General features: G+C 32.2%; 2 protein-coding genes across 2 annotated transcripts; one reads left to right on the top strand and one right to left on the bottom strand.

Annotated features, from left to right (window-relative positions):
- Positions 1-242: 242 nt before the first annotated feature.
- Positions 243-1,648, top strand: LOC112053822 (uncharacterized). The gene is given in 5 exon segments (XM_052881952.1): positions 243-273; positions 496-706; positions 993-1,176; positions 1,268-1,362; positions 1,406-1,648. Coding segments are annotated over 5 exon segments (687 nt in total). The 3' UTR covers positions 1,572-1,648.
- A 5,100-nt stretch (positions 1,649-6,748) lies between these two features.
- LOC112053819 (proteasomal ATPase-associated factor 1) lies at positions 6,749-12,060 on the bottom strand. Its single transcript, XM_024093377.2, has 7 exons — positions 11,956-12,060; positions 11,738-11,884; positions 11,029-11,345; positions 9,954-10,170; positions 9,644-9,776; positions 7,725-7,889; positions 6,749-7,625 (listed from the first exon to the last, which is right to left on the bottom strand). Exons 2-7 carry the CDS (start codon positions 11,791-11,793, stop codon positions 7,329-7,331), a joined length of 1,185 nt encoding a protein of 394 aa, XP_023949145.1. The 5' UTR covers positions 11,794-11,884; positions 11,956-12,060; the 3' UTR covers positions 6,749-7,328.
- Between the last annotated feature and the right edge of the window lie 230 nt (positions 12,061-12,290).

The raw sequence follows: 12,290 nt of genomic DNA, 5'->3' as shown, positions 1-12,290 counted from the left end.
CAAAACAGAAACATGTTTAAAAATCATCGAGTTATGACTATGAGTGGTTATTAAACAATGGATTTTTTGGTAAACGATTTTCGATTTTTTTATATACCAAAGCGCTTGCCATTTGACTCGTACATCCAAATCGTCTTTCTGGCCATCTAAATCTGCCGCTTATTTTGTAAGCCTTCGCGATTTGGTTTGTCAAACTAAATCAATTCAAAATTCTTGTGAATTATTTTATTACATAGATTATCATGGCAAACACCTATAGTAATAACGATATCGGTAAGCTTTAAATTGTTCATTATATCCTGGAATATGAATTCTATACTAATATTATAGAGGTACAGTTTGTGAGGTTGTAGTGTAATCTCTGAATCTACTGAACCATTTTGAAAATTCTTTTACCAATAGTAGATAAGCAACGTTATTTGTGAGTGACGTAGGCTATAATTTATTACCGTATCACTGCGAGAAAGAAAACTTACGATTTGAAATTTATTGCAGATAGAGACATCTGTGATAAAAGTTTAACTCTAGCACCAAGTGAACACTTGAATTTTTCAAAGTATTGGGTAACTCCCTGCATCGACGTTGAAGTTTTAAGAGGCAAAGAGATAAGAAAACAAAAATGTAAATTGCATCCAATTGAACAGGAATACGATGTAGTTGACATCGATTTCGATAAGCCTTCGTGTTCAACACATCCATTTCATAGGTATATATTATTCGTAAATTAGTGCACAAAATTAAAAAGATATTGAAAATTAAATTTTAAAATAAACAATTAAAATAGGTACCTACTTGACCGAATAACTCAATTACCTCGGTAGCTAAGATATTCAAATAATGTAAAATCGTAATAACTTGAATCACCCAATGATGATAGGGTAAACAAACCTACAATCCAATAAAAAATATTCATATCTAAATTCAGAACTAAATCTTCTCGTAAACTAAAGACTAATGAGATAACTCAAGCATAACCATTTTTTATACCCCAGGCGTTCAGCTTTACACCATAAAAAGAAGAAAAGGCACAAGAGTCCGATCAAAGCATTTCATACACTGAAACGTAAGCCAGACCAAAGAAAATGTCCATTGAGAATTGCCGAATTAGCTGTTCCAACCAAACGACATTGCATAGAAACATGGAGAAATAAAGGCGATACTCTTCCTTGTTCTATGGTAATTTAATAATAATTTGCCAGAACATATTATATAATAATTATACAAATAACCGAATGATCATTTTGATTTAATAAGGTTTTTAAAACAGGTGGAAAGATTAAGAAAAATAGTTATGGACGAAACACCTGTAGTAAAAATACACGAAGCAATAAGTTGCTTCAAGAAACGAAAAGCCAAGTTAAGGTGATGATTTTAGTTCTATATATGCCTATGTAGATATAAATAGAATATATACGTAAATAGAATCATTGTTTAACAGAACACAAAAAATACAACGTCCAATTATAAATATAAAAAACAAAAACATGGATAGGACATTATGTGCTTTCTTTGGATATAAAGTAGCAAGAAAACTACTTTCACCGCTAAACATCACGCTAAATACGCAGTAAGAACATAAATTTGTGAAATAATTTATAACAAAAATAACTCATATAACAACCCTAATATTATAATGTTGCAGATTAGAGAATATATCAAAAATAGTAAATGATGAAATAACACTAACTTTGTCCAAAAAACACCGAATATCAGAAGTAAATAATAGAATTCAAGCAGAAATAGCAGACAAGGTAAGAAACGGAAAGTTTTAGAATTTGACGCTTGTTTTAGAATTTGAAAAACGCTTTAGAATTTGCAATTTAAGACCAATTTATTATGCATATCTAAGGTCACTATATGGGTTGCGAAAATCATCGAAGACGCCTCCTTTGTGATGTTACTGGACGATTATATAGGTATATTTGAGAAATTCTTTGTTATTATATATAGTTTATAACCTTTGAAAATGTGTAAAACAAAAACTACTAGAGTTAAATATTTCAGAACTGGAAGAAAAGGAAGGAGTTATATGGGAAATAATTGATGACTTAGTTGATAGAGTTCAGGTAAACATTTGTGTTATTTTTGCTTTAGACACACGTAAATTAATAATAACATAAAAACAAAAAAAAAAAATGTTTTGCAGATTACATCAGAACCTGAGAGTTTACCGAGCATAAATGGATCAACGACGGTCTCTCATTCACTTATTGAAACACCAGATAGTAATGATAATGTTGTTATGATAAAAACTGAAAAACCAGAAATCGTACATGCTATATTGATATCTATCCTAGAAAATGTTGTTCAAGATAAAAATATTACAACAGAAAAACAAGACCTTTTAAAACTCAAGAGCAGCACTGAATTACCTGTGGAATTATCTGATATTATTTATAACCTAATTGATAAATTACTAAAGGATCAAATTATGAGTTCTGACATGGATTTAGTAACGGAAAATGTAAAATTATCGGACTTAGCAGTAAATGAAAATGAGAGCAAATTGCAAAGCAACGGTCACATTTACAGCCCGAGTGCAATATTAACCAATTATAGCTCAGATATAAAAAAAACTGAAACTACAGATGATCAGGACGATATCCAAATATCTGGTTTAGATGAAATCTATTCAACCCCATACGACTATTTAAGTAATATTAATGAAGCGATAGATGAAAATAAACAGAATCAAAATTACATGATGATAGATAATATAGATATTGATAATAGTGCAAAAGAAAAAAAATATGTGAATGCTGATAGTAATACACAGAAAACAAAAGAAAAACCGTCTTCCGTGATGCCTGAAAGAATACTTATGGCTAATGAGTTGAATAATAACAGTAGTCACGATAAATTATTAGAGGATCAAATTATGAGTTCTGACATGGATTTATTAACGGAAAATGTAAAATTATCGGAGTTAGCAGCAACTGAAAATGAGAGCAAATTGCAAAACAACGGTCACATTTACAGCCCGAGTGCAAGATTAACCAATTATAGCTCAGATATAAAAAATACAGATTCAGAAACTACAGATGATAAGGACGATATCCAAATATCTCGTTTAGATGAAATTTCTACAACCCCATATGATTATTTAAGCAATAATAATGAAGCTATAGAAAAAAATAAACAGAATCAAAATTATATGATGATGGTTAATATAGATATTGATAATATTGCAAAAGAAATCAAAGATATGAATTCTGATAATAATACACAGAAAATACAAGAAGAACCGCCTTCCGTGATGCCAGAAAGAATTTTATTGGCTAATGAGTTAAATAATACCAGTAGTAACCAAAATAATATTGATAATAATACAGCGCACTTAGACGATACCCGGGACACTAATAATATTGAAGCTGCTAACGACGGAAATAGTAAAATTCATAGAAAAGAAGAACAAATTGTAGACAATTCATATAACACTAGTCAGATGGATCTGGTTAATCACACTTCTGATGGGAGCATAAAAAAAGTAAAATTTTCTGAAATACATATTGGTAATAACTAAAGAAATACTTTAGATTATATATTTTAGGTTTATTGTAACTACCTATGTACATTGAAAAATTACGATAACGATATGATGACGGTTGTTAAAATACATATATTGATTTTCAGATAACAACAAAGAGAAAGAATTAAATATCAGCGATATCTTTGATCGGGCGGAAAGTGCTACCGATACTATATTAAGAAATGTATTTGTAAAATCTAAGTTTAATCCTTCTCCACCGAATGATAATTTACTAAGTATGTCTTAACATAATAATTGTGCATAATATATAATAAATTATTGTAGTATCTAAGTCGATGGCTCATTTTAAGGTGCTGCGGATGAGCATTGGCCTAATAATTTACCTGTGCTCAGTTCAAAAATCACTTTAAGTGTAAGCAAGTCAGTACAATCTCTAGGAAAAATAACAGAAGATGAGGAAAAGTGCATTACATCAGAAGAAACAGATGATATGCAACTTAAAAACGACAAATATACTGTGACACAAATTATGAATCCCAAAATGCAAGTAACACAATATGTTAACGACGTACAGAATACAGCCCAAGACAAAGAAACCGATTATGGGCCCGTTCATGGCGAATCATTTGAAAGTGAATATTTTATAGAAAACCTTTGGAAGTTTGAAGATAACAACCATTTAGAAAATAATCTTACTCTCACTACCAAACATTCTTCATACGTAGTTGAAGATAAAACCTTACCTACAAAACAGAGAGACACATTGTATTTAGACCACACAAAAACTGATCCAATCATTTTTTGGGCACATCCCGCTGTTATATTTAAAGAAGATGATATACGTAAAGAAAATGAAGTTACAGAGTATTTAAACGTTATAACAATGTTAGACAAAAAGAAAATAACACAAAAAGACACTATAGGATATATGACTGTTTTTAATTTACCGGCAATCAACATTGGTCCAACGAAATTAGTGATGAACTACACTTATGAAAAAAAAGTACAAACAGATAAAACGGAATCGAAAACTCATGATCTAAGTAAGTAATTACGAAATAAATACATATAGGTACCTACTACGAATACGATCGATATAGCCTAAACAATTAATAAAAATGAAAGTAATGCTTTATAAGAAAAACATTTTCTTTCAGTTAGTTATCACACATTCAGACCACAAGCAGTGTTTTGCTTAGTCTTCTATTGTACATTTACACCATCTAGTCTAGAGCAGTGGTGCCCATTTTTTTATGATTTTTGGAGTTTACTCCTTAAGAATCGATTTTTCATAATATATAGCCCACGGTATGAAAAAAATATGGGCAGTAAAATTCGATGAACGAATGACAGCGTTACGTTTTTGTGCGCAACCTATTCTGCGCACCTTTCATCGTGCGCTGCCGCCACCAGCGTACCTCTCTCATTCAGCTGTATTTTATCATTTATGTATGCTTTGTTAAAGGATGTTGTCGTGCTGTTAATATTTCAATAGGCAGTGGCTACACAAACTATGATAGAAAACACAAAAACGTTACAGGTATGAGTGCGACGTAGAAGTTTCAATTTATATTAATTTAGATGTTTTTTTTTTAATCAATAGTAGGAATTTAATATTATGCTTATTTAAAAACTATTTATAAATAAAATCTACAGCCGAGTATCAAATGAACCAGAACGCAGTTTATAAATGGTGCCATGGATTGGAGAATGTTTTAGATAATTTGGAGATGTGGTCTTCATGGATTGAAGACACTTGTGCATATGTTATGTTTTTAAAATATGGCGGTAAGTATAAGTTGTAGACCCGCTAAAACTCTAATAGGTACTCAAATAATAAAGAGTAAATAATTCAAGCAGAAATAAAACCCCGAAAAATTAATCGAAATACTCAAAGGTGGATGAAACTGAAGGCAGATATTGATTTAGACTCAATGTTGTGGTTCAAACTGGGCAAGGATCTACTAACAGGATTGAAGAGCTACAAATACAACTGTGAAAGTACTACGGTAATACGTATTTTATGTTCAAAAATATTGTTCCTCTCTCTCTCTCCTAAATAGTTCAACTCTCCTCAAAGATATATTTACTACCTACATTTAATTGACGTCATACGTTTATCGTTTACCACTTTTAGACGTAGTAGATGCCTATCAAAAACATTTTTACCTGGCTAACTCTTTCATAATCTACGAATGATGATGTGATATCGTGATCCACATAATGTGATTTATGAGCCCTACAAAACGAAGGATCTAGAATTAAACTACTACAATTCAAATATTAACATAATATGCAAGTGTACTTATGTTATAATATATTCTTGACTACATTCCATATAGCGCTCAAACTATTGCGTCAATGTGTACTTCGAGCATGTCATGTGCCAAGTACATAATCACATCTGCAGAATATAAATTGATCATCACAATATTGACCCTAAAACTCAAGGTTTGGTCCGATTTAAGTATAAGGACCTAACTTACGAGTATTAATATTAAAGACGTCCCAAAGTTCTATATCGAGTGGGCCGAAAGCAGTCATTGTTAATGATCATCAAATCAGTCTGTGGATACCCACAGGTTTATGGAAGATATCATATACGAATCTACTTACCTACGAAATCTATCTTGTATACTTTAGGCACAGAATACATATCTTTACTCTGCTTTAGGGCTTGGGGTTGTAATACAGCAGCAATTATTCTCTCACTGACTCGAGCTCAGCAGTAACCCGAATATGGGTTGATAATGACGAAATGTCAAAAGTTCGTACAGGTCAAATAGGGAGTCAAATTTCCTGGCTAGTTTGTGTCATAATTTCAAACTCAGATGAATACTATGGCATAAACCTCACATCATCATCTCATCATCCATAATCGGTTCACTGTTGAGCACAAGTCTCCTTTCTGAATGAGAGGGGTTAAGCTAATAGTCCTCCACGCTGCTCCAATGCGGATTGGCAGACCAGGCAGAGAATTCTTCAGAGAATTAAGAAAATTCTCCTGTATGCAGGTTTCCTCACGATGGTTTTCCTTCACCGTTTGAGACACGTGATATTTAATTTCTTAAAATGCAATTAATCGAAAAATTAGAGGTGCATGTCTCGGACCGGATTCGAACATACGCCCTACGGATCGAAGGCAGAGGTCATATCCACTAAGCTATCACTGGTCTCTCACATCTCTAAAATTAATATTGTTTATGTTAAATTTGATATGAGTCAACTACCCTATTGAGTAAAAAATAAATCACTCTGTAAAAATTACAAATACGATCAGCAATGTCATTTATTATTATAGGTAAACCATTTCGCTCAGATATACAATAATATAATTTTTACTTACTAACTATACGACTATACGTAAATGATAAGTACTATAAGCTATCTGTATTGAAATCTTTTTTTACTTACCTATTCTCATACTAAACAAACACTATTTTCTTTTAAATAATACCAAAGGCATCAACAATGCATATCCCTAGTCAATCCCTAGTCAGTAAGCCAAGCGATGCTATAGAATCAAAATTAGAACAGTAATAGCTACCAAATTATAATTTAATAATTAAGAATTACAAATACACTTTATTGAAATATTGATTCATAAAATATACAACTGTTTGACAGAAATAAGATAATATTAATTGCCGATTTAACTAAATAATTTTGTCTGAAAAACACTATATTACAAGTATCAGTAGCTATTCAAATTATTGAATTTAGGTACTATTCTTGACTTGACCATATTTGAAGTGAATGTCCTTTTCCTAGAAAATAGACACTGAGAAAACTTACTCTTGCATTACATTTCTTAATAGTTCAGTTCTTGCAAGTAAGGTCATTTAAAATGCACACTGATTTGGTTGAAATCATATTTCCTTATATAAGTATCACGACAAGCAGCCAAGATCCATTTTCCATTAAAGGCTACGTCCCTTATTCCGTCGCAATCTGATCCAGTTAACTGAACTCTCACAGCGGCGAATTCATCTTTTATTGATATGACAACACAGTTTCCATCCTGCCTTCCAATTACGAACAAGTGATTTGTCAGTGTTACCATACTAAATACTGGGCTTGCCGATTCATGTATTTCTCTGATTATTGCACCATCTTGTAAATTAAGTAATACAAGCTGAAAAAGTTTAATTTGTTTTATGTTAAAAATATGTTTTATTTTAGTACACGAAAAAACAAACAATATAATATTATGTAGACAATAACAGTTTCTTACCCTTCCATCTTCACAGCCCATGACAATAGTTTGATCAACAACAGTGCATGCATTACAAGCAGATGCCACTTCTTTCCTATATATTTCTTGCCTTTTCCCAACATGGACAGCAATGACTAAACCATTTTCACAACCAACCACAACTATCTTATTTTTTGTCCCTATCTGAAAACAAATAAAACATTCTAATTTAATTTATATGCAATTTTCCTTATATTTCCTAGTCAACATTTCCAATATTTTTAGGCTTTCATAAAATTTTGAGACCAATAGACATACTGTAAGCAATACCAGTAGCAATAAGCTAACACGGGCAGCAGTTGTAACACAGACATTCTGTTTTAACGACACAGTTTTACCTGTACAGTTATAACTAATCAAGATTTTGATAAATGATAATGAATATCATTGGAAAAAAAAACTGTACAGTTAAAACTGACAGACACTACACACATACAATTTTATTCTACACTTTGACATTTCAGTTAAAAAAAAATTCAACCGACTTCCAACTCAAAAAATAACTTTAACTAAAAAGCAAAAAATAACATCCTACCTATGTGCTACCTTCTGATCAGTTTGAAGGCGGTGCCAAGCCAGTGATGTTTTAATTAAATACGTTTAAACTACAAAATTTCTGAGGTTATTCCAGAAACATCTTTAATTAAAACACGACACTGTCTTGGCACCGCCTTCAAACTGATCAGAAGGTAGCACATAGGTAGGATGTTATTTTTTGCTTTTTAGTTAAAGTTATTTTTTGAGTTGGAAGTCGGTTGAATTTTTTTTATTAAAATTTTTATTTTTTTTATTTTTAGTGTTAGCATACCCACTGCTTGTGTACAGTCACAACCTATCTAAGTGGAAAGTTCTTATCAATACAAAATTATCAAGTCCAAACACAAGATAGCTACTGTGAGCCGTCGAGGAGTTCTCTTCACTGTGCTTCGTCTTCATCACCAGACCCTTAATACAGTCGCAATCCATCTAGGTGGAAAGTTCTCATCAATACAAATTTATCAAGTCCAAACACAAGGTAGCTACTGTGAACCGTCGAGGAGTTCTCTTCACTGTCCCTCGTCTTCATCACCAGACCCTTAATACAGTCACAACCCATATAGGTGGAAAGTACTCATCAATACAAATTAATCAAGCCCAAACAAAAGGTGACTGCTGTAAATCCTTGACGAGTTCCATCGTCTGTGTTTCGGCTCCATCATCAGACCAACTCCAAACCTTCATAAAGTTGTAGTGGTTTAAAATACCTTATGGAAACACTAACAAACGTACTAGCCGTCTCTACAACTTTCGAAAGTTCCCCTCAATTTCTCCAGGATGCCATCATCAGATCCTGACATGAAAAAAATGGGACCACCCTGGAAGTAAACCCTACAAAACAAAAAAAGAATTTTCAAAATCGGTCCATAATTGACGGAATTATCGCTGGACATACATAAAAAAAAAAAAAAAAAAAACATACATACAGCCGAACGTAGAACCTCCTCCTTTTTGGAAGTCGGTTAAAAATACTATTTGTAGCACATGCATATGCTGCTACATTAGTGATGTTTCTTGGACTACAAAGTTGTATGGGTGTTCTTAATAATTACTGTTTATTTTGTAGTAGTTATAAATAAATTATGATATGCATTATATTGATTTGAATTGACATTGCAACTTGATACTTGATATGCAATACATAGAGATTATTCTCTATGCATATTAATTATTTAATGTATTTTTAGAAGAGACATCTGTCTGCCAGGTAGATCAATGATCATCAGTCCTTAGTAAGCACTATTGCACCTTATTTGCATATTAAAAGACACATTGACTCATGTCATAAAGAGGTATTCAAATATTTAACCAATAAGAAAAATAATATCATTACTTTTGTTCTTAGGAGTATAAGAACTTACTTCTCTTTCATTCTCTACTTCAGCTTCTTCAGGACTAACTCCAATAGCACAACAGTTGATGGGCCCCTGCCCTTCAGTTAAATTTTCCAGGCATTTTGACTCACCAATATCCCATAATTTTGCAAAACCATCTCTGTAAAGATTAATTTAAATAAATGTAGTTAAAATAAAATAAATTATTTATATGCTAAAAAAATTTAAACAGTCTGTATGGACTGTTTAGGTGGAAAAAGTGTATGAGAAGTATATATTTATAAATTGCTTTATTGTTTTTGTGCATCTGTTAGTTGACAATAAAGTTTCAACTTACTTGCTAACTGAGATTACATTTCTGCCCTTGTCAACTATGCAAACATCAGGAACTGCCATTGTGTGACCTTGTAAAGTTACAGGGTTTATTCCAGACTCAGCAGACCAGATCCTGCAAGAACCATCAGCTCCCGCAGAGATCACCACAATACCAGATGGGAAAAACCTGCACTTGTAAATTGGTCCCCCATGGCCATCCAGATCCAAAAGCGCTTCATCTATAAAGAAAATACAGGATCACCATACTACAAGAGGATATACATAAACTATTGCAGTGCCAAGATATTGCATAATTATACTTTTGTAATAAAAAAAAATATTGCTATAAATTTAATAATTTAATTAGTTGTTCTAAATCAATATAACTCGGGGTAACTTTTATTAATGACTAAAATGAACAACAAATTTTTGTAAAACTAACAAAGTGCCCTCAGCTCTAGTTTCATTTTTACACCAGAGCATCCTCAGGAGATTGCAATAGTGTCAGTTTTCATTGACACCCAACACAGTATGAGTCTTTAATTATAAAAAAATAGACTAGGACAACAATAAATATAGAAAATGTGGAAATAGGGCAGACACAAATTTAATTATGCAAATTTGTGTCTGCCCTATTTCCACATTTTTTTGCATAATTCCTAACACAATTCTAGATTGACTGAAGAGGCGTGATTGCAACATCACAGTATTACATTCATGCATTCACAACAAGATCAATTTCCACAAGCATAAATAAAACAACTGTAATTCTAATAAGTTGCAGCTAATTGACACTCTGTATAAAATTTACATTATGTAATTATAAATAGTTTTTAAAATTTGATTATCTTGATTATGTTCATTCACTTACATCTATACTCTATACTATAATTATAAAGGTAAAGTTTGTGAGAATGTAGGAGGTAAACTCTGGATCTACTAAACCAATTTTGTTATTTCTTTTACCATTAGCCAGCCACATTATTTGTGAATGTCATACTATTTTTAATCATTGAATCTCCACTATAATGTGACAATATTTCAAGAATAAAGCGCCAAACATAGATTAAGCAAACATTTGATGTTATTTATCTTACTTGTCCTTGTGTCCCAAACTAATAGTTTATCTTCCTCGCATGAAGATACAGCTAAAGCGTTTTCTGCCAATCCAACAGACAACACAGCTTTCTTATGAACATTATGGGCTTTAGTTGCCGCCACAAATGCCACTTTCAACCCAGATTCCACATGTTTCAAAACTAAACACAAATTAGACTGAGAAACAAACTGGTAAGCCTCTGAGAGATTTATCTTTATTTTCTTGTCAGGTTTGTTTAGAGTTGTCCAAACTTTATCGTGAACACTATTAGTGTTTAAAAATTTTGCTGATATCCAAACCTCGTCATTTGGCAACCTGGCAGAAATAGAATGTAGAAATTATTGTTTTTTTTTCAAAGATAATTTTTGATTTCTTCAAGAGCAAGATGATCTCTACTATATAAAAATAAGTCGGGTTTTCCTTCCTGACGCTTTAACTCCAGAACGCACAAACCAATTTCCACGATTTTGCATTCGTTGGAAAGGTCTCGGGCTTCGTGAGGTTTATAGCAAAGAAAATTCAGGAAAAGGTAGGGGTAGGGAAGGGGTAGGGGTAGTTGAAAGTTTACATTGAGTTTCACGCGGACGAAGTCGCGGGTGTCCGCTAGTTTGTCATAATCATCTTGCTTGTCAATATCACGGACAGTATTAAAAGGTCCAATACTAATAAAATTATGGTATACCAATAATTAGAAATTCCATTTTTACCTTAGAATTTCGTGCCAGTCATATTGAATAGTAACCACCGGCATTAAATTAGACATCGTATTTTTTAATATTTGGAGAGAAGTGCAATGAATCACGACTCAACTCTTCGGTTATTTTCAAAGGAACTTGATTTTCATTCAAATTATTCTGCAATAATTAATTACTTGTTTATAAATTGTATAAAATAATATCACAAACAATGTTTAATTAATACTTACAGAAAAAATAACAATCATCCATCACAATTTTTTATCTCTATTAGCCTGTCAGCTTGACAGTGACAACTGACATCTGACATTGACAGCGTCACAGTTTTTTTAATAACTGGTTCTACGGCTATGTGTTCTAGCTTTACCTACTTGATACTGTTACTTTCTTTATGACCTAGTTCCTTAGACCATTAATAACTGGACGTGGTTCGCTAACCGTTACCCCTCTGGCAAAGATTAAAAATCTATGATCTAATGCGTTTATAAAAACTGTTGCTACAGAATCGATGTTTCATTGTTGTAATCGTTTTCGTCGTGTAAGGAGCTCCCTAAAAATGCCGGTT

Source organism: Bicyclus anynana, chromosome 1, assembly GCF_947172395.1.
Source record: "Bicyclus anynana chromosome 1, ilBicAnyn1.1, whole genome shotgun sequence".
Classification (NCBI taxonomy): domain Eukaryota; kingdom Metazoa; phylum Arthropoda; class Insecta; order Lepidoptera; family Nymphalidae; genus Bicyclus; species Bicyclus anynana.
The sequence above is the reverse complement of the archived record's forward strand: the minus strand, read 5'-3'. Positions and strand labels throughout refer to the sequence as shown.

Bases quoted from the DNA above. Each gene is read 5' to 3' on its own strand.
- LOC112053819 (XM_024093377.2), bottom strand. From the start codon at position 11,793: ATGTCTAATTTAATGCCGGTGGTTACTATTCAATATGACTGGCACGAA. The intron at 10,171-11,028 runs GTAAGATAAATA...TTTTCTTTATAG, and splicing joins AGTTTGGGACACAAGGACAA to ATGAAGCGCTTTTGGATCTG. The intron at 9,777-9,953 runs GTAAGTTGAAAC...TAATCTTTACAG, and splicing joins AATGTAATCTCAGTTAGCAA to AGATGGTTTTGCAAAATTAT.